The sequence below is a fragment of the Zonotrichia leucophrys genome, chromosome 2 (assembly GCF_028769735.1).
Source record: "Zonotrichia leucophrys gambelii isolate GWCS_2022_RI chromosome 2, RI_Zleu_2.0, whole genome shotgun sequence".
Lineage (NCBI taxonomy): Eukaryota > Metazoa > Chordata > Aves > Passeriformes > Passerellidae > Zonotrichia > Zonotrichia leucophrys.
Genome location: NC_088171.1, coordinates 43935839 through 43963097, shown reverse-complemented (window position 1 = coordinate 43963097; position 27259 = coordinate 43935839). Strand labels below are relative to the sequence as shown.

At 39.2% G+C, this 27259-nt stretch overlaps 1 protein-coding gene across 8 annotated transcripts in view; it reads right to left on the bottom strand.

The window, feature by feature from the left end:
• The window catches only part of ATP2C1 (ATPase secretory pathway Ca2+ transporting 1), a 62551-nt gene extending 36356 nt beyond the window's left edge, over positions 1–26195 (bottom strand). The window contains exons 1-2 of one of the 8 annotated variants that reach the window (XM_064704771.1): positions 8549–8639; positions 7790–8018 (exon numbers count right to left, since the gene is read on the bottom strand). Coding sequence is in view for 5 of the 8 variants with exons in the window: in XM_064704765.1 (XP_064560835.1) it covers positions 25759–25866 (108 nt within the window). In the remaining 3 variants the exon portion in view is untranslated. Of the gene's footprint in view, positions 1–1044; positions 1065–7789; positions 8037–8113; positions 8220–8324; positions 8463–8548; positions 8640–24349; positions 24412–25758 lie in introns of those variants that run through there. The other 7 variants (XM_064704767.1, XM_064704769.1, XM_064704768.1 and 4 more) reach the window with 7 other exon arrangements.
• Positions 26196–27259: the final 1064 nt, after the last annotated feature.

Below are 27259 nucleotides of genomic sequence, written 5' to 3'. Positions count from 1 at the left end.
CACTGAGTGCCACATCCAGTCTTTCCTTAAACACCTCCAGGGACAGTGACTCCACCACCTCCCTGGATAGTCCATTCCAGTGTCTAATCACCCTTTCTGGGAAGAAATTCCTTCTAATGTCCAAGCTAAACCTCCTCTAGGCATGACTTGAGGATATGTCCTCTTGTCCTGTCATGAGTTGCCTGAGAGAAGAGACCAACCCACACCTGGTTACTTCCTCCTTTTGGGCAGTTCTAGAGGGCAATCTGGTCCCCTCTCCTCCTCCTTTTCTCCAGACTAAACCCCAGCTCCCTCAGCTGCTTCTTGTGAGACTTGTGCTTCAGAGCTTCTTGTGAGACTTGTGCTTCAGACCTTCACCTGTTTTGTTGCCCAAATATTCAATGTTGCACCCTCCTTATGCGGGTTGCAAAAGAACCTGCTCAGAGAGCATTAAACCCTGACACACACCTCTTTGGGAAATAAGGCTTTCAGAACAAGAAGGGCCAACACTTATTTGACACAAACACCCACCCACGACCAATTTGCAAAAAGAATGTTTTGCTTGTCACTGCAAAGAGCTGTCCCTTCCCACCCCATGAAAGACTGAAGTCTGCAAACTAATGAGCCTCTTGTTTTCTACCAGGCACTGTTTGCTCAGAAAAAGAAATACTTTTTGAAGGCTTTGAAGTTACTGTCTACTATCTTTTACTGAATGTACTCCTCTGGAAAAGAGTGATGATTTTTCACTTCTGGGGAAACAGCTGCAGCAGTCCTGTATTCTAACAGTCAAAAAAAAAAAAATTGTTCCTATTCAACAGGAACATTTACCAGGAGCCCCCACATCAAAGGAAGTTCACACAGAAAAGTTCTGACTCTAAAAAAGCCAGAAGGAAAGAAAAACACTGATTTGCATTAATGAGTTCTCCTTGCAGAGTAATTTTATCCTGGGAGGTCACAGTTTTCAGACCCTTGCTATTGTGTGTCATTTCATAATACTTTATAGAAAAAGGGCAAGACACCACCCATTAACCAAAGAAATATAAACACCCAAATTATGAGAAATACCTGGTAAGCTGCTCTGTAACCCTGAAAAGACCCCTGCCTCATATCCCAGTACCACTTCAGCAGTGCTCAGGACTTTCACAAAGGCCAAGAGACAACCATAATGCAGAACCATACTCTTTGACACACAACTTTGGCATTTCTGATCAAATAAGAAACAGAAATCAAATACTGGCACTGACCATTTTAAATCTCAACATTTGTCCTACCTTAAAAGTCATAAAATATTTAAGCGACCTTTCCCCAACCCCATCTACTTCAGGCAGTGTAATAAAGACTAAGATGATCCATTTATCATGCAATTTATTAACTCTACAATAGCCTCAAGAACTATTCTCAAGTCCTAAAAATACTGTCCAAGAACACTCTCTGAAAAACATGTCTCCATACCTGGAATACATTTTACTCTTTCAGCATGTTTCCCCATGTCTTCTTTAATTTAACAAACAAAGTAGGACATCTAGTTCAACTGAGGCTACCAGCAAAGAGTAAAGATGGGCAGTTTGCTGTAATCACGGCATACACTGTGTGGTAATCTTGCAAACCCTGTGAGTGACAACTGCCCTCTCTCTAGCTAGAGAAAACATTTCACAAAAATAATCATACCTCAACCTGACTGCAGTGCTGTTGGCTGTCAGAGTAATGGCAAAAAAAAAAAAATCTATCTAAACCTCCCACACCACTTTATCTTCCTTTGGCTTATTTAATGTACAATACAGGGAAACTTAAGAATGCCGAACTCATTTTCTATTTCATTTCTACAAAAGATTTACCATTTAGAGCATTTATGCATACTCTCGAGGATGTACTACAGTGGGTTTAAAGCCTCATTGCTGAGAGACTGGAGATGGCATCAGCTTTACCACAAAGGCATTGACAAACACACCTGACCTATCTATAGTTGGTTGGCCAAAATATTCAGTTTTCAATCTTCCTGTTCAAAAAAACTCCTTGAACACTGGAAAAGCCTGCTTGGACATTTCTTACATTTGTCATTACCTACTAATCAGAAGAACAAAAGACAAACAATCCAAAGCACGCACCAAATTAGCAAATCAATGCCAGTGCCACGATGAAAGCAAAGCTTATCAGGTCAGAAACTCAGCAACCAAGGAAGAGAGCCCTGCTGGCCATACCTCATTTGACTCTAAATAGCTCCTGCTTCAGGTTAAATCCTGATTCACTGGAAGCCCTTTACAAGTTAAAGGCCAAAAAACTTGGGGTCTAAGTACCAGTCATTTATCTTGCCAGAGAGTCACTGACTTTCCAGAAGAGAACATTTAAGCTTAGAAATAAGATCATATGGCTGCTCTCCAAAAGCCTGCTTGTATCTCATAACACTCTGAAGTGCTGAGCTTCTCTGAATCAAGGATGGCACTTGAATGGCAAACACTAAAATGAAGAGCTTTATCACCCTGTGATGTGCTGTTAATGTATCCATGACATGCAGAATCTAGTTGCCATGTACTGGCATTGAGCAAAAACAGCAATACAAATATTCCCTCAGTATTTGTTTAAAATAATGAAGCTTCAAGATCCCACAGTTGATTATATCTTTGACAGCTATGCACTCTCTTCATAATGCAATAAAATAAATTTCTAAGTAAAAAAATACTGAACTTACTGTTTACCACAGTTCTCAGGACCAAACTACTGTCAGTGTCAATTTAAATGCAAATATAACTCAATGCATAATTACTCCACTTATGGTAATAAATTTTCTTATGATTAGTATCAAGAAAGCAGCAACAGTGTATTCACAATGCTTCTTCCTTTTTTTTGTGAACTATGCATGCAGAAAATTTTTGATTTAAAAATATTTTAGAAGCCTCTTTAAAAGATTCTGTAGGTGGCATCTGTTAACCCATTATCCATTTTATCCTTTCTAATTGTTTGGAGCAGAATGTTTACAAAACAAATAACTAGAAACAGATGCTTGTCCCTAATTTATACCTTGATTACTGCATTTTGTTTTCTCTCTCTTCTCTGCATTGTAACTTTATCATTCCTTCTGCCTTCTACAAGCCACACTGCAAATGTCAGTTTTATCACCCAATGTCAATTAGGAATCATCTGAACTCTTACCCTAGATCAAAAGCAGATCTCACAATTAAAAATCTATTTATTAACTTATGCCACTCTTGCAAAATTCCACCATGGTCTGTGGGTGAATAGATACTGAATGGAAGCCGTGATTATGTCAGGAACTGAGTCAAGCTAACAGGTCTCACTCCTGTCCCCCACCTTTTTCCACATTACCCGAACACTTCATGAACACATCCAATTTTCCAGCTCAAGAAAGCTGCCCAACAAGGGCAAGGGGAAGGAAGGGCTGGGCTGACCTTCTGCCAAGCCTGCAAGGCAGACAAACTCAACAACCATGAGAGACAACACAACACTAGTGCAGGAACACAGCTCAGAAGCAGGATCTTTTTTCAGCTATAAAGGAGACCCTTTTATTCAATCCTACAGAAAAGCACCCCAAGATGCTCAAAATCACTGCATGTGTGTCACTCTTCACCAAAAAAAAAAAAAAAAAAAACAAGAAAAAACGTTTCTCTTTTAATTTTGTTTGCATTTTCCTTACAGCAGTGCTCCTCCTGCATCACCATGAGATTATATATACCATAGACTCTGCAAGTAAAGAAGTTACAAAGGGAGCAAAATAACTAAACATACATTCTGCAACATCTGAACTCAAAGTGACACCATGTTAAATCACTTCTAGGTTATTACACATTAACATTTCCAAGTTACCTGCATGGGGAAAAAAGGGGAAAGAAAAGGCTAAAACTATCAAATGCTCCATCAACCAAACAGATTAAAAGGTTACTCTGACTGTTCATTTAAAAAGGAAATACATGTTTCTAATGCATATTAATTCTAAGCTATAATAATTTAGCAGTTACTTAAGTTATCAAAGTACTGTTTAAATATAGGAATAGAATTGGTCTTGAGTAAAAACTCACACTTTTTTTTTTTCAAAGAGAAAAATTCTCCTCTCTCACCTTAACCTCCAATTTCAAAAGATGTAACTTGTGCCAACATAAGTGTGAAGTATTAGTTTCTAGCTTTCTACAAGCTGTAGATAGTAAAAAACTGTAACCAATGGACATAAAATTTTTTGTTTCACCTACTAATTTGTTTAGAAATCATCTGCATTCCCAAAGGAACTTGAACTGCTGTGGTAACACCAAGTCCATTTCAGAACCTCCCAACATTTTCCATCACATTGGTATTGTAAATTTCAACGTATTGCAAATTTGAATCTGATTATTTCGGATATTACTTAATGAACAACTGATGATGCCACTCTGGAACCATTTAATTTGTTTTCAAGCCCCTGCTGCCGCAGGCATCCCTCCCCCCTCTGTTGTCTGTGGCATGTACACAGCTCCACCCCTTCCTTAGGACTTAGAGCTGCCTAATCCGTGATGAGCCAGTCCAGGGGGCTAAAACTCACTGCCCCCAAAACCCAAAATCTATTCACTGATCTTCAATCTGATAGCTTAGCAACTAAACCCAATTTTGTCATTTAAAAAAACCCAACAAAACTAAAAACCACCACCCATGAAACTCACTAGGAAATTCAACCGCACTTCACAGCAACTTCCAGCACAAGACAAAAATTACTGATCTGTCAGGATTTTATGAAAAACTAAAATACCCTTTTCTAAGAAATAAAACAGTCTTCACTTACATCTCCCTATTCATCCAATCATCAAAATTATCCTAAAATTACTATGGACCATAGGTTGAGGTTAACCATCATCTTTGAAGATTAGCTAAAACTAACTAGGACTCAAAACAATGAGGAGTAAAGAGGATTTCTGAATCGCCACACAATGTTTTATTACATGCAGCAAGTCTCGTCTGATTTTTTGTACCAACCTTCCATATGATTTTGGGAAAATCTTTTTTGCAGAAAAATGTTACTTTGACCTCTTCCATTCAGGTCTTAATGATATGGAAATAAATCCTACCTAAAGGCCTTGAAAACAAAACAGGACTCCTGTTTAACAATTTGTATTTGTGGTCATGGTCTGACCTCAAAGAAGCTCAAAGTCTATGAAACCTGTTCTTTATTTTTCTGCTAAAAGGCAGACTTCTACAAGGTAATCCTGATTCAAACTAACAGCCTAAATCACAATCTACAAGATGTTGATAAGAGAAAGAAAAAAATTTTAGAAAACATTACAAAAAAATTACTTCAAATGGCCTAGAGGTCTCAATGGAAAGATCCAAAATTTACAAAATTATGTCTTGTCTATGCAAGATTTCCTTAACTCCCTACAGTTTAAGAAAAAGCTCCTCTTACGGAAAGAAGCCACAAAATTCACTCTTTCCAAATGGAAATACAAACATCATTCCTCTAAATCATAGGCTTATGATCAAGCAGAAGTCTTCCTATGATGGGAAGTCCTCTCTTCCCCATTTACCATGAGAAACATGAACTTTTGTGGAAGTTCAAGCAATCCAACACAAGAAACGGGAACCACAGTGTCTTGGGACAAGACATCAATTAGTCTGGACAGAAACACATAATACTGCTTATGAGTATTGAATTAACACTGAAAAACATCACATTTCTTAACCATCTCATCACTTCCCCATCTTGAATATTCATTCAAATACAGGAGGGAAAAAAACCCTACAATCTGCCATCTCTTGTTCAATATCCAAACCTAAAAGACTTTCCAAACACATACTTGAGGGAAAAAAAAAAGCTTAAAAATATTCTAAATGCAATCTTTGTTATACAAGATTACAAAGATTTTTCAGCTGCAGCCAGGAAAAAATACATTAAAGAACATCAAGAGTGCTGGGAAGTTCCAATACGAAAGCTGTTGGTGTCTAGCTGCCTCAAAATGTCACAGTGATAGAAAAAGAAGGGCTCAGAAATACCAAGAACACCAAAACAGACAGTACACAGTTGTAAATATCCATGCCCATCTGGAGACTCAATTAATTATGAGATGAAGGGATATGGGAGAAGAAATAGTGGAGAAGAAGTAATTCATGTGTTCAAAGAACCACTTCAGTCTTTTTATCATACATCATTTTCTCCTACCCTCATAAGCCTACCCCATTTTGAAAACCCTCACTAAACCCCAGCCTTTATTTCTGCCTTTGAAATATGCATCTGATCATATTTTAAAGTATCTTTCCCTAGCCAAAGCCTTTTTTAGTATTATTTCTATCATAGAAATAACACTAATTTTTATGTATAGTTCATTTATTCCATAAGAAATGTCATCTTTGTGCATTTGGAAGAACAGAACACAGAGCCACACTATCACACACAACTTGACTGTGCACTCCATCTATGATACACTGTTTATTTGGCAACAGAACTGTAAGGCATTAAAAGTCCTTCTACCATTGGGGTTTTGGCACACAGATACTTTTTTCCCCTTAAGTGTGATTCTATTCAGCGGTATTATCTCTGCTTGCCTTCCCCCCCTCCTGGGCGTTGCCCATTCAAAACCCTTTCCCTTGCAACAGTGACAGAAATGCAAAGGCACTGACCCCACTTCTGTCAGCTATCCAGCCTCTGAAAACAAAGGCCAATCTTCTGGAGGTGCTCTGTGCACTTCAAATTTCCTGCTACCTAACAAGGTCCATGCTCTTCTTACAAATACCCAGCTGGAGGCCATGATCAGTAGAATTTAAAATATTATAACATGATTTTAAAGTTAGAAGAAAATTCTGAAATGTCAGATGATAGCAACCTACATACACAGTTTTCAATATGGGTTAGACTTCACAACTGACACAACTTTCCAGGCATCCACGACAACCATAATTCAAAACAGGAAAATATCCAATAATAAAAAATAACTTAGGTCTAGCCCTCAATCTCAATTCAGTTCTTCATTTAAGTCAAACAATTAAAAAAACCCTCCTCTTTTCAGAGAGGGGTGGGAGAAAAAGGGACATCTAACATGTCATGTAACAACCTGTAGCAGAGCAAATCCAGAAGCCACCTAAATCCCCACCCATTTTCAGAGAATAGTGATGACATAAGGGGGGGGGGGATATCAATAGTTCTTCCCTTATACAAATGGTAATAAAAATAAATTTTAGAGATTTTCAACACACAGAGTCAAACAGAAAGAGAAACATACAAAATGAAAAAAAAAACAAATCCATAAAGTTCATAGTCACTGTCACAGTGCAAAGGGGCTTTCAAGGTTCCCAGAGCATAAATTGAAGGCCAACAGGAGAAAACTGAAATAACTCCCCAGATTAAGTAATTTCCAAACTAGACAAGAAGGGGAAAGCATAATAGAGCAACTTTTTTCAGTACTCAAAACTTCAGTATCACTTTTTAATTAAATACTGTCCAAGAGAGCAAATTTGAGCAATTTTCAAGAACATATAAATACAAAAAATATTTCAACAAAAAATGCAACTAATGCTCCTCAATCTCACCCTGAAATAAAAATTTAAGAGAATCGTATAATCTAAGAAAATACCAAGCAACTAATGCTAAAAAGCTTCTGCCTAAATAAAATAATTCTATTCCAAACGCACGGAGCACTAAAACGCACAATAAATACTTTGTATATGAAGAGAGAATAAAATCTCTCTGACACTTCAACAAGCAGCAGCACAAATAACGGAAAACGATGATGCTACAAATCTTAAAACCTCGAAATGCAGATCAAAATCCCTACCACAAGATTAGCACACGAGAGCAACCCTGCGAACCCCTGGAACGGTAAAACATAACATACACACGCACCAGTAGGAGTTGTCACCAAATTGCATGCAAAAATCCTCTTAGCTCCAATGAAGTCAGTGACTCTGATGAGACCTTTACCTTCATTTTCCATCGAAATTGTACTTGAGTCGATAGTTACAAAAGTCTTTAGCAACAGCAGCGCTGGAGCGGGAGCGGAAAGGTGAAGAGAGAAATGCCCCAAGATCCCAGGCAATCACAGTGCTCCCTTTGCCCCCACCTGCAGCAACATCTGCAAGAGAAACCAACGCTAAAAGAGGAAAAAAATCATTAAAAAAAAAAAAAAAAAAGCCGTATAGGCTGCCCAGCGCAGAGCAGCACACGCACACCCAGAGAGCCCGCAGAGCTGTCAGAGACCACCGAGGATGAGGATTAGGATTAGCCGCCCAGCAGCTCCAGCAACACGGAGGAGCAGCGCCGCCGCTTCCCCCTCGCCACCAGCGCCTCCAACAGCCTCGTCCCGCCCGGGGAGGGGCGTTCGCTCCTAAAAATAAACCCTCACCCCAAGTAACCCCCCCCTTCCCCGCTCTGCCCGCACCCGCATCCTCGGCGCCAGGAGGGAGACAGCGGAGCGGCGAAGGGAAGCGTTGCCTGCCCGAAGCGCCCCCCGCCCGCAGCCCCCTCGGCCGCCCGGCCCCGCCCGCACCGTAGCGCAGGCCGCGGGGCAGCGCGGGGGAGGCGGCTGGGGCAGCGCACGGAGGCGCAAGCGGCGGCTCCGGCTCGCTCGCCGCCCCGGCCCCAGCGCCCGGCCGCGCCTCTCACCTCGGAGTGCCGGGGCGGCGCGGCCGCATCCCCGCTCCGCTCACTTCCGCGGGCAGAGGCGGCGGACGGGGCGGGGCGCCGCGGCGGAAGGGCGGGCGGAGCCCACACACGCCCGCCGCCCGCGCCCCCGCAGGCAGCGCCCGCGCGGTACCGGTCCCCGGTACCCCCGCACGGTGCAGCGGTTTCACCTGCAGCGCCAGGCAGCCCCGCAGGCTGCGGGAGCCGAGCGGCACCGCGGTTGAAAATGAACGCGTGTGAACGCCCAGCCCCCGCAGGGAGCCATGGAAGCGCCCGCCCGGTGCCCACCTCGCCCCTGGCCGGGCAGCAGCCGCACGGTGCCGCGAGAAGGCGGATCCGGAGGCGGCGTTGAGCGGCCGGCGCGGGGAGCGCGGAGCCGCGGGCTGCGCTGAGAGGCCCGGCCCGTGCCCTCGGCCCCGCCGGGCCCCGCGCCAGCGCCGGCAGCCAAACCCGGCCCTCCTGGCGTGGGAAAACAACCCCGTCAGTCCCGGCCGCCTCAGAGCGCTGCTCTGCCGCCCTCCCATGCAAACCGGGGTCACGCACATGGAGTAGAATCAGAATCGTCAAGGCTGGAAAAGAAAGGCCTTTAAGATTATCCAGTCCAACTGTGCACCCTGCACTGCCACTAAGATCCCTAAACCACTAAACCGTAACACTCACTGCCAAATCCAGACCCCTTTTCAACACTTTCAGAGATGGTGTCTCCACAACCTGCCTTGGCAGCCTATTCGAACACCTGATTGCCCTAAAAGTGATTTTTTTTTTCCTAATAATGGGAATTTCCCCAGAGTCATCTTAAGGCTTTAGGTAGCTCCTATTAGAGTTACAGTACAGCCAGGCTAGGCTGGCAGCCTCGCTTGGTTTTGCACCACCACATTATCATATGTTAGCAAAACATAGGATGTAAATGTTAGCAGAAAAAAAAATCAACTCAATAAAAAAATCTTAAAACACATCAGGTAACTATTTTAAAGGTAGCTTTTAGCTACCAATTATGGAGCCACCAACCCTAATAACTAGTTGAATTCTGGGGGGAAAAAATGCTTTATCACCTCAATTATGTTCATCTTGGCACCAAAGGAGTATTATTTGAAACTATAGTTGCACTGCTGAACTCTTCGGCTGGGGAAGTTTTTAAGTAAAAGTAACTTCCACTCAGATGATTCATTTTAATTTAAGGTATGATGTACACTACCAGTAAGAACAAAATACCTTTCAGATTTCAAGGTCAAAATCTAATGAAGACATGCTAATTGTAGGCTTTACACCCCATTTCTAAAGGAGCAGTGACAACATGGTCTGAAAAAAGCACTTGCATTGACATCTCATGATTAACGATCTGTCACCTTGGCTTTGTTTTTCTTTAGCAGCAGAAGAAACCAAACTCAGTCTTTGTCAGTTCATAAGCAGCATTTAACAGAACTGAATTTTAGCATTTCAAATGAATCTCACAACCCATAATAGCATGCCCCTTGAAGCTAAAGAGCATCCTTGCTTCTTTTGAAGATAATGTTGAGTGCTAGTCCAATATAGATTTGTCAATATATTTTGAGAAGTTGAGTTAGAAATGTTGCCCTAAAGTAAAGCCTCCAGATATTTGCATTCAGGAAATTAAGATGACAACAGGCAGGTTAATAGTTTGAGATTACCTAGTACATAATTTCTGACCTGCCCCGTGTAGTTGCCACGTTACTTGACTATCTCCATGGTTACTCCTTGAAGTATCCCACTACAAGGAGCAGTGACTCCTCCGAGACAGCACTTCTGTTAATTTGTGTGAAAGCAAACTAAGAACCCTTCCAAGACACTCATGGCATGCTCACAGTTAAAATGCTACAGTTTCAACACAAAACTGATGCAGCCAACAAAAAAAAAATAACCATTTAGTTACTTTGTTAAAACAGGTAGGTCTTGCTTTCAATATCATATGCTGTCATTAAATATTAAAACTTAGGTAAATATTTCATGGAGAAAAACCAAAACTTGTTGGTCCTAATACTGTCTACATGCACAACATGTTTGGACTTCTTTACATTGTGAAAAGTTTGGGAGAGAAGAGTGGGAATTCCTGAACATTACTGAGATTGTTCACAAATGAGACCTAAATATCTGTGACAAAGTCTGCATACTAAGAAACATTCTGTGTTCAGGTATCTCACAAGAAAAGAAGTCAAAAGCAAGTCCTACTCTATAGAAACAACTGAAAAAGTTTAATCTTTGAGGTTTAATCTCTTTCACATTATGTACATCTACCAATATTACAGCCCGTGATGCTGCCAGGCAGCTGGGAAGTGCCACTTCAGCATTATACAGGGACTGTATCCATCCTTGAAAATCATATTACAGTTTCTGCTATATTCCACACATGCAGACAGGGGCTGTTTAATAAAAAAAACTCTAAGTATTTTATTTACAACTGCTGGTAACTGTTTCTTCAAAAATCCCGTCCTTAATGTGAGCTTGATTCACAAGAGTATTAGGACAGCCTTAATATCTTCAGGAAGACTCATTAAAGTGTGTGGCAAAGGCATTATTTGGCAAACCAAAACACATTATTAAAATATGATTGTAGAGATAAGTCTGAAATTAAAAACAGGCTTGGCTTACAGTAACCTGTCATAGCCACTTGTACTCACAAACTACAGTAATTGTTTTATTTCTTTTAATCTTAAAAAAAAAATCTTGCAATGAAATGCTCCTCCTAATTTCCAGTAAACAAATATGTCTAGCCCAAACAGAATCATTCCAGTGAAAATACGTGTACAAACCAGAAAAATGTACACAAACAGTCCTTTAACTCCTTAAGGAGTTAGAATCTCTTTTTTAAAAAACTACTTGAAAGGATATGCTGTACTGATAGGTTTGGGATGGAAAAGACTGAATACTTGTGGTTGTTAGCATTTTCTCTTTCTAGTTCACAGTCATGATAATACTTCATAAATGCAAGCAAACCTTGTGGAAATAGGTTTACATTCAGGAGAGCAGAGTTTCATGAGCATTCAATGGCAACTTAGGCAGCCTCCTGCCAAAGGCATTCTCCTTCTCTTGCTGCATTACCAGGTCTCAATGCCACACAGCACCACCTTAGTGTTCTGCATCAACAAAAATGGGTTCCTGCCACCCAACCACCACCACTACCCCATCCCCTCCCTGTCTTTTTCCCCATGAAATTCTCATAATTTACCTCCTCTCCATGGCCAAGTCAGACTTCGCCTTCTGTAAGTGTCTGTCAGCAGCAGGCAGCCAGTAGATTATTTCAGACCCGCAACACCAAACTGACCCACACCTGAATTCATGTGGGAACTGATTCATGTCTGGAATAACCCAACACATGAGTGAATACAGACTTGTCTAAATCAGAAGTGGTTGTTCTGGCACAGCCAAAAGGGTAGAAGAGGTATGGGGTCCATGGTACTCCTGCCTTCAGTACTTTCTCTTCTTCCTTAGGCTTTCAGGGCTAAAAACTAATGATTTGATAAATGGAACTGGTTGTCTAGGTTTTGATGACTTGTTGGGTTTTATAACAGGCAGCTGTAAAAAAGCATACATAACTTCTGTATGAATCTAGAAGCAACCAAAACACTGTTTTTAGCTGCTTTTCTATTTCTTCAGAAGAATCAAAGGCCTCTGGAAAGCTTGGAAAAATTAAAAAGTAGTAAATACATTATATTCCAGGAAGTACCATCAATCACTTGGAAGCAAAAAAGGGAGAATTCACTCTAATGACATAAAACAGATAGGCCTTAACTTGCAGTTTGTTTATATGCAAGCTGAACTTCAAATTTGGTTTAGTCTTTGAGATCTTGATCAATTCAGCTTCATCTCAATGGCTCCCATGTGCTACAACACTACCAAAAGCAGCAAAATGTATTTTAAACATAACAAGGATACCTATAACTGTATGGTTCACAGATTAGAGATTTATTGCAGAGAATTTTGTTGAAGTTACTTTTCAGACCATGACAGCATTTGAAATACTTGTTGCTCCGAAGTGAGCTTCCAAATTCTTTTAAAATACTGTTTTATAGTATCCTTCTCAAGATGCATTTGTTTAAAGTTTGTCAGAGTTGAGTAATGCTACTGAAATCTATTACAAATTTTGTTAATCTCATAGGAATTTATTTATACATTATAATAAGTGACATTTTCAGAGTCATATCATTGATAATATTTTAATATAGACAAAGCTTTCTATAGGAGTTCAGTTTGGGTCAGAAAGGGCTAGTATATGATCCTTCTGTCAAAAAAGGCTTCTCCACTGCTTGCTTGCTTTGCTTTAGCTATAACTTAAACATCCCTCAATACACTGATCATAAATTAGCTTTCATGGAAGAAGAAAACTGGTTTCTGGTAAGATGGACTTCCATTTGATTTAATCTGATTTTTTGTTGTCTTTCATCTGGAAGTCAAAATCTCACCGGTGCTTTTACAATCCTCTCCAGAGTTCTGGTATGACTGGAGTCAGGACAGGGGAGCAATGATACTGGAGCTTCTCATTTACATGCTTTAAATGGCACATCATTTGTAAAGCCTGTTGCAGATTTCATCTCCACATCCTTTCCATCCATGCTTTTCAGCTGATAGCAGATAGAAGCAATCACCTCATCTCCAAATGTTGTGTGTGTGTGTGTGTGTGCGTATAAAATCAGTTCAAGCTTAAAAGAAGAAAAATTATACAGTTTTCCCAGAGGAAATAAGTGCTCATTTAATTTTATAATTCTGAGCATGTTAGGATGTAAGAAACATAACTACAATTTCAAATTACCTTAGCTCAGCCCTGTCTTGACACTGTGCAATTATGCTAATTAAAGAACTTTGGTTTATGGGAGTCTTAAATTATATTTCACTGATTTTTAAAGCACTTGAATTTAACCGTGTCATCCCATCCCTAAGCAGCATCCCTACCAATATTCTACATTCAGAGAAGGGGTACAGCATCACAGCATTTTAATTTGACATAAAATCAGGCTTCTGTGATTGCCCTTCTGCTGGTGCCAAGTTCTGCATTGGCCCTGACATTTTCCTCTCTTGATAACCCAGCTCAGGAGGACTGATCTAGCCAAGAAGAAAGCCTGCCTCAAGAAAGGCTCTACTGCTGAACTCCCAGAACTAGTGGAGGAAGGCAGTGTAAAACAGTGACAGGATTAAAACCTTTAATCAGTTTGAGCTGGTGTGAATGTATACTCAGAGCATTCAAGAAAATCAGGTTTAATCTATCCTTCAGGCAAAGAAAGTTAATTCATTTTCAGACCATAGCACTCAACTTATCTCAAACCTGCATTTCATCTTCCATACTTTTCTTCCTTAATACCTTCCATCTCACACACATATTTAATATTCACCTGCTATTTTCTTCCTTCAGCTGAACTACTTTGAAATAGTTAAAAATATTAATTGCACATTTTCCAGAGAGGTTTCCCTTCCCTTTATTAATGACTCACAGAGATCTTCAGCTATTTTCTTTCTGTTTTCCCCTCAGTGACTGTTTTCAAAGCTAACTACTCCAGTAGAAGTTTCACTGCTAATGTGGAAGCTCTCACAGGTGCCTCTATCCTATCTACTGGAGGCTTCACGTTTCCAGAGACATTTTGTGAAGTAAAGATCTGGTTTCACATTGCCTCTAAAAGACAGCCAAGAAACATGTGCTCTGTAATTGGAATATGCTGTGAAGCAAGTTACTATTGGAAGTCTTGGCTGAGGCAGGCAAAATGCCTTGTGAGGATGTGTACTACAGGACAAAGACTCCACTCCTCTGCATTGCCAGCTGCAGCTACCATCATGTTGTGGCCTGAATAGAGCAGAAGGTGGAAAACTCTTCCCTATGTCCTTCTAAAGGATTACTGCAATTTATTACATGGCAAAGAAGGCACCACAGTTACTTATAAATTATTTCAGTTACGTTATAGCAAGTTGTCTGTGGTGGAGAATAAAGACATTTCAACAATGAAACTATAAACAGCTAAAAAAACCACAGCAACAGCAAAGTTTGAATTTCATTTGAATTGATTCAAGGTTAATGTGCCAAGAATTTCAGGAATGCTGCATATATTACAGACAAGTAAGCTTGCCAAGACTCTCTTGGGAATTCTTCTTCAAGACTATGGGTGAGAGCAAAACAGGGCAAAGGTAATACTCAGTGAGGAGCTGGCAGTTAATAAACAGATGTTTACATAGTTATAAGATTTTGGCTCCTGGCAAGAATATGATGATTTGTTTGATAACACACTTAAGCATAATATGTTGGGCTCTGAAATTTTATTCAGACTCAGAGCCAAAAAATGTTATCAAGTGAAAGCATGTGGCAGCTTTTCAGGTTGGGAGGAACTAGTTACAAACTTTTGTTTTACCAGAGAGCCCATATACCTCTTTATTTTTAGTATTACTAAAACTTTCATGTAAATGGAGTCAAAAATACAGAGGATTTTTTCCTCCCTTATGTCTTAAAAAGAGTGATCTGAAGTCACATTTTTAAAGCTGGTATAGATTACTGATAAAAGCAGTTCATGTAATGTGCTTCTATTGCAACTACATGCTCTATTGTAGAAACCCTTAACTTCAAGATAGACCCAACTGGTGAACTGGAAGACTAAATCCATATTCAGATGCTTTCTTAGTCGAAGTTAACAATAAGACTGCAGGGGGAGGAATAAAAACTGCACACACAGGTTATGTAAAATTTAGAAACTTAGTAAAGTACACTTAGAAAAAGTACCCAAATTTAACAAGGTTGTTCTGACCTCATTCCCTATCCAAATACACAAGCTTGTGCTAGGACAAAGTGGAGGTGGGAGCAAATGCTCAAGAGTGTCTCCATACCACTGCTAATGAATATCAATCTTCAGCACAAGGGAATTAAAACACAAACACACATTTCACAGAAGGCTCCTGTCTGCCTTGAAAAGAGGTGCTAAAATATTACCCAGCAGCATCACCATGTTTAGTAGCCTGACTCTAAATAATAGATCACATGTTCAGTTCATGCATCTCCAAAGGCTGGATACAGCCCCAGCTGAAAGCGACAGGAGTGGATATGGGAGGGACAAGGCCCACAGCTATATCATACAAATTGGGAGTTTATTCCAGCGGCCTGTTGCAATGGGAAGGTTGAAAGGGCCCTGAGGTGCCCCTCTGTCTCCCAGTAATTCAGCAGCCAACGTCAGCTGCATTCTGTGCATCTGCAGCAAGCCAAGAAGCACCAGAGGAGGATTTAATTTAAAAAGAGTTGAAACTCGTATCGTAGGCCCTCCTCCCCACCATCTGGCTAGTGGGGACATTCAGTACAATTCAGCATGACAGCTGCCTATTCAGAAGTAAGGAAAAAAAAAACCATTTCTCATTCAGAAAAAAAATTGGGCAGTTCCCATTACATCTTTGAGGGCCTATAGCCTAATCTGGATCTGTTGAGGAGTTCTGAGGATACAACTCTATAATTAGAGTACAGAAACTGGTAGTGATAAATCAGCAAAAATCTTGTTTCTTCTTTGAAGTTCAGGCTAAAAGTAAATTTTTACCCTGAACTTCCTATATACTATTTAAAACTTGACCAGAATATTTTGTTATCTAATGAGAGGCATGGTTTTTATCCTGCTTCTTTCATATGTCATGTAATAAATTTAAGGTCAGAAGATTATCTTAGGTTGTATTAAGATACTGTTATGAGAACATATCTACCACACATCACATCAATATATTGTACATTTTATATTTATGTGATTTCTATTATATCTATGATTTACGTAATCCTAAATCTGCTTATCATTAATTTATCTATTATTATGTTCTACCAAATAATAAATCTATCCAGCCATATATCTATGACTTATTTAATTTGCAGAAATAAAATGATACCAAGATGTAAATCTTTCTGATTCATCAGTCATTCACCTGTGGAAAATCATCCATGGAGAGAAAAAACAAAACAAAACAATCATTGGGAGCCTCTGACATTGTAGTAGCGACATGGATTAATCAGAAATTACTTTCGTGTGTATGCATTGAGAACCAAAATCATTATTTTGCTTCTCTTGGAGTTGCAAAACAGGACTCCTGGAGTATTTTCCTCATTAGATACAGATTTCAGTAAGCCAGGTGTTTTTAAGAATTCATCTTTCATGTCTCCCACAATTTTCACTCCAAATTGTTTTTCCTTTTTGAAAATTTGATCTTTGGTTGTTTACAGCCTCACATCTTCAACCTTTATGTACAGTGATGCTGCTTTTCTCTTCCAGGGACAGATTATAAAGGATGTAGAATAAACTAACCTTAGTGTTGCAGTTTTTCCTATTTATAAAGTCTGTTTTATCCGAAACCATAGCCTCACTGCAATATCTAAAGAGAGAGAGCTAGGTTTGAATAAATTAAGCTTTGCATCAATTCAGCTGTTACATCCTACAAAGTGTAATCAAGATACTGCTTCTAGGGTCAAAGCACTAAGAATGCAGAACTGTGGCAGAGAAGCTGAAAATTGGTGAGGAAAAATAAAGTCCATTTTCATTCTTGCCAAAACTTCTAAAACAGCATTTCCTTTTGCAGTTTGTAGCAAAAGGAATACCACTACTTCCTTCACCAAGCCCTAGGTCACCTAAAGAAGTACATCCAGGCTGAAGAAAAAAAACTAGCGACTTCATTCTTGCAACTCTGCACACAATGGCTTCTGATCCCAATGGGAACCTCGTAGCAAATATTTTCTGATGAGTTTCAGATTTATTGCAGGTATGCAATGCAAGCTTCACAAGCACTTCTCTTTAAACAAAGCTCTTTATATATATATATATATATTTTTTTTTTTAATGATTTTGAAGTAGCCTAGTCATTGGTGACAGTAATTCCAAGCAACCCTTTAAAATAGCTGTGGCATGATATCCTGTCCTTCCATGTGAAATTAGCCCTGCCCAAACACAGAGCCTTTTGCAGCACTGTAACTGAAGGAGCAGCTACATGAAATTTGGTCAGGTTTAAAAGTTTCCAGCAGCAATGCCAGCACTTCTGAGTCCTATACATAGGATGGCTGCAAATATTATTTCATTTTAGCCCTCGGTGAAAATACCTTGTGTTACTATGAAAAACAACCACTATTATTGAGATTGCTTTTTACTAATTCAGGTTCCCTGCTTTGTCTTCAGGGCTGGGCCTAGGCTGTTGCTGCCTATAACAAACTTCCTGTGGATGCAAAGCAAACGCTATAAAGAGGCTTTGACATGGCATGAATGCCAGGGGAAGGTCACAACCCAAAGCCTGATGCCTATAACTCTCTGTGTTTAGGCTTTTGTAGTTCCTGGGCTTTAATATTGTATTGTTTGATATTACAAGCTGGTTTGTGGAACGGTGCCATTATATCAAAGAAGTTTGCCTGTGCTGAAAAAAAGCTTCTAATCCTTTTAGTTGAATAGAAAATCTTGAAGGCATGAACCTCAAAACTTGAATAGAAAGGCCAAATGAAATTTCTGTGAAAGGAAATCAGAATTTGAAAGGGTAATTCATTTTTGTAAGGGTTGTGATTGACAATCCTGGAATTTCTAACACTCAAAAACATTTTCACCTGGGCCTTTTTAATGCCTCTTGAGCAGTTTCTGCTCTGATTATTTTTAAAATATGCTTTAAAAGTAGCGCTGCTATATTTCTGTCTAATTTCCTGGGGAGAAACATAAATAAATACATGTTACTGAGTGCTCATGAGCACAATAACTCTTCACAGTAGCACATGGTCAGTACATCTGATGATACAAGAAGCTAATTTGATAGGGCACAGCCGAGGAAATTCAGTTAGGAAAACAGGAACCAAGCATCTGTTTTGTTTGACTGTCTCAGAACTTTAAATGCTCCCTAAGCTTTGCTGCTTTGTTGGGTTCCTTGTCTTTTCATGACATTAGAAATGCTAACATGAAGGCTCCAAAAATTAAATCTAATCCATCTTTATCTGGCAGACATATTCTTATATGAAAAAGAGAGGAAACAGTGGGATAAAACAGATTTTTCTTTTAGTTACAAATAATTTGTTTCATTTGTAATCAAATAAAGCTTCAGTAATTGAATATATCTTAGTTTTCAATTTTTTTCTCTTGGTTTTCAATCCTTGGCATACTTGTGTTTACATGTACTGTTCTGCCAGTTATTTAAATAAAGCTGTAATAGTTGAGCTTAAGGATTAAAGAGAGAATAAGCTTTCTACTGCACAGTATTCTGTTGAGGTTTTTCATTTCACTAGATTTGAGGAGTGGCAGTCAGCCTGCCCCACTCCCCTCCCTTCCCAAACAACACCTGTCAGCAGCACCATTCACTCTTGATAACTGGCCTGAGTGAAGAATTGTCAAAACTCAGAATGGTTTGGGTTGGAAGGGACCATAAACATCATCTGGTTCCAACCTCCCTACCATGGTAGGGACACTTTCACTAGGCCAGGTTGCTCAGAGCCACATCCAACCTGGCCCTGTTTGATTGATGTGATACCTGTGTCTCAAAAAGTGCCTAAATTAAAAACAGTATTTCAGGAAATGTACTACAATCCTATTTAAAATGTCAGTGGTGTAAGATTTCTTCAGAAGATCATCTCAAACTTAGACTCCAAAAATAAATGAGCATTGACCATTTAGATTAGTACTTCTACAACATATTAAAATAAGAATTTGAATAAACCATTAGGCAAGAGCTGCCACAGTCCATCAGCAGCGAGATAAGTTCTATGATTTCTGTTTGGAAAACAGCTCCTTCTTGCTTTTGTGAAAAAGGCAGAAGCTCAGTGCCTTGTGATTAGGATCCTTGCTTAGCCTAGTGGTTTCTTCAAGTGGTTTATATTAGTTGCTGGTTTCTTATGGCAACACCAAAACCTGCTGATCTTAAAATGTGTCTTTATAGGTAGACATAGCATATGCTTGAAAAAATGTCTGGTCATGTCTGACACAAAGCAGTGGAGACCCAGCCTATGACTGAAATATGAGACGGTGATTCAACAAAGATGTTTATCTGAAAAGGCTAAACATTCAAGCTTTGATGCCACTGATCATAATTCAAATAAAAAATCTGCTTTGAGTAAAAAAATGAAGAATCTATACATCCTTGGAAAATTTCATAGAGTCCTGACAGGGATTTCTATATGACTACAGGAGAAAGTCTAGCACAAAGCCAAATTGGACCAAATGGGGATTTGTTCTGATGCAGTCTCTCCAACATTGATTTAAGTGAGCTTAGGAGAGCCTAATGTGACAAAGAACACACCTAAGCTACCCATCTCTATCAGAAATTTCAGAGTTTTCCAAATGAATTTGTGAGCTGCAAGGAACTGTTAGTAATTGTTTTGACACAATGGATATAAGCATAAAATATTAAACAACATAATATCCATCAGCCCCAGAGAATCCAGTATTTTAGATTGTGGAGATACCACATCCCAGGGATACACAGCACTCAGAGCTTTTTATGCTTCAGAACACAAATAAGAGAAAAGAGAGAAAATGTTTCATTAGGAAAATTAGTCAAGCCTCTGTTTAACCACAAAAATCAGAGTGCCTTAGTCATTTAAAGCAAGCAGCATTTTTAAAGTGTCATCTTAAATTTAACATATACATTAGTTTTTACTTACCAACAAGTAAAAATACCACTGTTGTAAACAAAATTAACTAGACATGATAGATCCATTACAAATAACTTTTCATTAATAGCTATACAGATTTCTTAGCTGTCCTAGTAGAGAAGTACTATGTCATTTGTAATACCCATGTATTTCATAGAGAACTTACACTGTGAACCTGAGGCCCCTGCACCAAATGTCTCTTTAGATAGAGAAATCTTTAGAAAAGCAAAACAAAGCCAGAGTGCCTCTCTCTTTTCTTCCTTTTTTTTTTTTTTTTTTGTAAGCCAGCAGTAGCACTTGAACTATCAGAGCCATAATAAAAGTATTATCACTGTTACAACACCAGCAGCCACAGATGCCATCTCTGCTGAGAGAGACAGCTCTCCACACTAAGAGGCAGCATCACTTCCAGCTAGAGGTTAACCTGTGTGGAATCTGAGGTATTGTTCATCTCAGAGCAGAGACCAAGTGCCAGCTATTCCAGCAAAAGCTGCCAGATCTTTCACTGGATGAAGTCATGTCCTGTTCAGACCCTTTAGCTGCATCCTCAGTATCTCTTCTCCAGGCTAACTAACTAGATGTCTCAAGTCTTTCCCACTTGGAAGAGCTGATTCTTGCAAAAGTCTTAAATTGCCACATGAAATGTGTACTTTAAAATGCCTGTAGTCCTATAATTTCAGGAATTGTGTGTCAAACATATGCCAGATTCAGTTAAACCAATGTTGCTTGGCATGCAACAACTACCTTTACAGACAAAGTTGAACAATGCCAATTTGACTCAACTAATGTAGATTTTAAAGCTGTAAGGAATTATTTATTTTAGTCTGACTGCATATGTAACAGAGACCTTCCACCTGTAAACTGTGCACAAGGACTATAACTTCTATTTCATCTATATAGAGTCTTTTATAAGCATTTCTAACCACAATTTCAGAGTATGGGCTGACAACAGATAAATTATTCCAGATGTTAAATACAGATTGAAACTTTATATCCTATTTGCATGCAGCCTGTGAGCTTTTTTCTCCTTGATTAAAGACCCATCCTTTGTGTCTTCCTCAAAGATCGTGTTAAATCCTCAGCTGCTTTGAGATAAGACCTTGACTTGAACAGAGTTGCCATTTTGGGGAAAAACTAAAGATAAGGCAAAATAACAATGCACTAAACAAGCAAGCATCTGATAAGCTCTGTTAGGAGAACATCCTCACAAGAGGATCTGTACACTGCTCCTACTCAGACCTTAGAAGGACCTACAAATCCTGCCTATCACAGTTACAACAGAGATTTGAAGGAAAGGAAGCCTAATGCCACTCAGCACAGATGCTATTTTCTAATTCTATTCTCAATTCAGCCACTGCTTTTAAAATTAATTTGATTGGAAAACTTGAGAAAGACAAATATGTTCTAATGGCAATAGCTCTCTCATGACTAGGGGAATGTCCCTCCTGGGCTCCAGCAGTCTGATGTCCTCTGGTTGACTGAATTATAAACTGCCTGAGCTGCAGCAATCAGCCACTACCAGAGACAGGAGTAAAGGATGTTCTCAGTTACCCTCTCCAGGATAGGCTTTGGGAATTATTCTTTTCAATATTTGAGAGGTGCAAACACCTGGTGGGAGCTTTTCCAGCACACAAAGTACTGCTGATTATTCTCCCCTGCGTGATCTCATTGATGTAATGCTGCTCTTAAAGGCACTTTAATAGGATGCCTCCCCTCTTACCAACCAGCCTCATTTTCATTAAGCGTGTGGGTGTTTCACCTCTTTGAGAGTCTCTATCCAGGAGTTCTGCAGTTACTGGGGGAAAGGGGCAGATATACAGTTCACTTGCTTCAGAAAAGAGGCTAACAAGGATTGTGCCAGAGCAGTTGTGTTAATTGTTAAAGAAACATACTCTCAATGCCAAGCACGATGTGCAAATCACTCTGTGCTGCCTCAGTTCTGAGCTCCCAAAGCTCATTTGGTAGGTTCCCAAAAGGACAAAGCCCCATCTGTTAATTCTCCTGTATAGAACCTCATTGATGGTATCACTCTTATGCATGAATTAATAGCTAGAGAAATTACTTTAGCATTCATCTTGTGGCTGGTGTGTGGCTGAGCAATAATTCTAAAGAAATATTGGCTGGAAAGGATATAAGAAATGTCTATTTTCTGCTGGGATTCAGGAGGAAAGATGGTGGTTTCTCTGCACAAAATGTTGGTTCTTCCATTTCCTTTAGCGTTGGTCACACACTCTTTGGAGACTGATTGTGAATGAAAAAAGCATCCTGTAGTTTCCATCAGGAAAAGATTTTATCTGAGTCCAGCTGGAATTTTCAACAGGAAGTCTATGTTTTATGGTCATGTTTTGGAAAGAGGTAACCTTGCAATACTCTTGAAAAGTAATTTCCTCAAATGTTAATGAGATATACTCTAACTAGCAACAAAGGCAAAAGAAAATAATTTCTTGTTTTGCCAAATGAATTGAAATTTTTTTTCAAGGAAAGAAGATAATCCTGCCAGCATAAACACCATTAAATAAGCCACATACATGCCTTCTATTGTTTTTTATCTAAGCAGAGAGGCCACTTAAACATGTTGAAATAATAGGCCTTTTATGTTTGACAGGAAAATAAGTGGCATGTTTCATTTCCTTACTCAGATTGAATTAATATTAAAAACCTCACACCTTCCAAGAACTTAATCATAATCATTTTAATGGAAAAATTCAATGTATAGAATTAGATAAGAATTGCTCTTAAAAAATACATATTCTCCTAAGAAAAAGCTATAGAGGTCTAGATAAAAGCCTCATTTAACCAGAATTACCTCCTAAACTCAACTGTGCTGTTAAAATGTCACTTGCTCTCAAACTCTTACCATGCAGCCACAAAACACATTTGCATACCGTTTCTATAAGGCTTGTTAAAAAGCTTTCAGATTTCTTTGCTTTAAAACATTCAAGTTTGAATTAAAAATAAGAGAAGAACCTCAAAGATCATAAATAATTCCATTATTGGATCATACTCATACTCCCTGAAGTCCATGCTCCTGGGCCTTGTGTGGTCAGTCAGGAATGATTCCAGAAGTTGATCCAAGAAAAGAAACATTTAATACACTGCCAGTTTTGAAATAGTCTTCTTAAACCATATTGAATGGTTTAATAATTGAAGCAAGCAAGTTTATCCTTCTTAGTATAAGTCTGGATGTTCTTATCTATAACACGTCCTTCTTATCTTCTGTTTATGTCTTGGACTTCATGAAAAGCCCTGGTAATTTCCAGAATCTATAGTTTCTGAACAATACACATTTATTTCCCAGCTTTAGTTTTTACTGAGATATTTGATGTCTAATGCTCTTACTGATGATCAGTTTCCAAGCAACTGGTAAACAGGATGTTTTAGTTGTCAGTTTCCAGAGGAAATTGCAACTCATTAAAGTGAGCATGCAAAGCTAACCTCAGATTGTAGCCATTACACTTATTTTAATGTTGTATTTCATTTAAAATGTTTGATCAGAGAACAGGTCTCCTAGGATGCATAGCTTTTCTGGAACACCACAGTGAACAGCAGTTCTTCAACAAGCCTCATTACATTCAGTGCACAATATCAAGCAATGTAAAGAGAATGAATAGTAGCACCACATTCAGTTCATTTTATATTGATAAAGCTTTTTGTCTCAGGACTAACATGCTAATAACCACATCAATGCTTGTTTTGATTAAATGGATTTCTTCCAGCAGTGGAAGCAGCAGTGACAGAAGTATATTGCACTAAGGATATTCACATCCTTATGCAGGCAGAATGATTAAATTTAACATCATGTTACAGGTAGTTCTGTAATTCAATCTCTAATTCTCTCATTCAATTCCACCAATGAATGTTTAAGTTACATCTGGCCTGTGCATCCTCTGAAGTTCAGCTGTCAGGATAAATCTTGAACAATTCAAAAGTTATTAGCCAACTAGCCCTGCATGCATCCTTTGCTTATGATTTTTGCCTCTGTGACTGGACAAGCACCACTGTGTGCATGAGACAAAATCTATCAGAACAGAACATGACAATAGCACAGTTAGAATGTGCTAAGCTCTCTGGAACCCAAATTTAATGCCCACTGAGATCAGAAAATGGTGAATAGTGAGAAAACAACAAAAACCCTCAAAGAAAAATACATTTATCTACTGGTAACGTTTTTTAAAAGACATTCAGTCAGTGTTAAGCAAACCATCCCAAGGACTTACCCTGCTAAATAAAAGACTGTGATCCTCAGAAATAAAGAGCTTATTTTCAACACCATGCAGGGCAGCTTCCAGAGCAAAACTGCACTCTGTGTTTGTAGAGTCAAAGCAGCAAGTGTTACTATGTGGTGAGTATCAGCCCTGCCAACATCTGACAAACCCAAGGAGAATGAACACGATGTTTCTTTAAGCATGTAGTGCTTGAGCTGTTAGCCATTGTAAAAACATTAGGAGCAAGAAAGAAAATAATGAACATTACTGTACCAAAACAGGAAAAGCAGATTTCCCTCCCACCCACCCCCTGCCAGTTACAGCCCTGGCACTTTTTATTTCCAAACTATATCATGGCAAAGGAATGTGTCTTTCTTTGCCTGATGACCTCTGATTTGGAGAAGTATGCTATTCAGCATAATTTAGCACACAGAGAACAAAGAAGTTTAACTGTTTCGAAGGAATGCAGAATTTCAGTTCTTGTTATAGCTCTTATTCTTCTGAATGGTCATCACACAGCTTAATATCCAGCACATATTGGATGAAAAGGAACAGTAACTCATCAGAGACGGCCTCATTCCAGACTCACCCCTTCTCCCCCCGCCCATGCAAAACAGCTTCCATTTCCTTGTGAAACAGCAGCAGCCTCAGATTACAATTCAGTTCTCTTAAGGATATTCATGTTGCATTTAAGTTAAGAAATCATGATCTACCAAAACATTTAAGAATTCAGGTTACAAGCCCTACTGACAAGACTGCAACCTTTTATTTAACACAGATTTACATGACAAAGGGCCAAAATACTGACCAATGCCTACACCTGATTTTAGAAGAATGAAAATCTCTTAGAAAAGATAAAGCCTTTACAGAACAGAGAACAGCAGAGCGTAAAGCTTATGGCTTAGAAAATAGTTAAAAGAGGGAAAGTCTGGTTTATTTTTTTATTTATTTTATATACCTATTTAGAAATTCATTTTGTCAAATATACCCCCCTTATCATAACAAGCTGATTCAATGATTCAAGGCTATGTTAAATATAAGGAAGTTTAACAATTTTTTTTACACAGCTAGTAGGGAGATGAGTGGTTCAAGATGAACTGGAATTACACTGAAAACAGCTCATGACAGCAGTGAAAGATGGGCTTCTGTGATCTTCAAGAGGCAGGTAATGACTACTTAAAGCTTCATGGTCTCAATGCTTTAAGTCTCCAGCAATTTACTCGGAATCAAAAATTATTTGTTCTCAGAGAAATTTTTTTCAAATTCACAGTGCTCTCATAAAATCCTAAATAGAACCATTACTCGCAGATACTGACATTTAGAAAGCAGAGCAGCTAAACTTGTGATCCTCCCCTTTAAGATATGGCTAGATCACCCCCAGGGTTACAACTGAAGTAGTGCTTTTTTTAATTTGCTTTTACCTTTTCTTGAATCCTCTTGGCTTTCACTGTCGATATAAGTTTCCAAAATGCATGGATAGGAAGCTTTATGAAACAGGAGAAGACAGATTTATGCAGCAGATTATCCATAATTTAGGCAACTTCTCTTACTGCTTCCCTGTTTGTAGTTCTGAATGCATGTTTTCCTCCTCTTCCCAAAGACTCGTAGTCCTCGACTGTTGCACAATCCTTTTCTGCAGAGCAACTGGTGAAAATCAAAACATCAAATGCAGAGCCTCCAACAAATGACTAGTGTTAAAGTGCCACAAGGGCAGTGTGAGCTGCAAGAACTGAGGGGCAGTTCTACCAAATGCAAATCATTTCCCTGGCAGCCTGCTCAAATAGCTCTACTTCTGGTAAGAACATTCTGCTGCAAAATCATATAACAGTAACCAGCTCCTCATTTCTCCTAGTCCCCCTAATGCCTGATGCCTCTTAAAGCTTGTTCAGCTGCAGTAAAGAGGATAGAAAACTGCTGTTTCCAGCACATTCACCCCTCCTCCTCAAGCTGTATTTCACTGACTGCACTGTCTGGTTTCACTTTTGTTTCACACACAATCCTGTTATGTGGATTTCAGTCAGATTAATGCTTTCGTTCATTCCCCGCTTTCTAAACTGGAACTGCAAGGCACCAGTTACAGAGTATAACAGCACAAGCTCAAATAAAGCTTAGCTTGCAACCAGGGGCTTTGCCTTGAATCTTACCTGCAAACTCATTTCCTTTCAAGTTATTACATTTGTCTTTATGACCCCTTCTCTACTTTGCACTTTCGATCAGCAGACAAGTATTTGTCTGGCTTTTGTAGTGGATGGAAAAACAGCAAAGCACATTTCCATCAATTATCATCCTAAGTTCTTGAGTTTCAGAGTTATGGAAGTTTGGGTGGATGTCTTCCTCCCTCTGTTGTTGCTGTTGACCTTTTATGCAGAGAAGTCACAGAGCTGGGTTCTTATTACAATAAAGCAATTCAGTCCTCACTACAACTCCAAGTTTTTTAAGTCTTTCCTAAGGTATTTCTCTGTGCATAATAAATTATTTTAAGGTCAGTCCTTATCCAGGCCATTCTATGATTGTATTATTTACATCTTGGATAGTGCTACAGAATTTATCCTGAAGCTATTAAATACAGCTGCTAAAGACTAACCAGCCAGAGAATGTTATGTGCCTCCTGCACATCAACATTTGTGGGAGGCAAAAGAAATAATTTCTTTACCTTGTCAGCAGTTTGTGGAAAGTAATCCATATGGTAGGGAAATAATACTGCTTTGCAGGACTCTTCTTCCACTCCTCCTTTTCAGGTCTCACAGCTACAAAAAATCTTTCAATGCATCCAGGAAAGAATCCAGGACAGATTTACATGTTTGTTTTCAGTGTTAACTCATCCCACACTACTTGCACATATCCCTCCCTTCAGGTTTGCTGCTTGACAGAGGCAAACATTCTGACATTTCATGCTTGGAAATGTGTCTTCAACAAATCCTT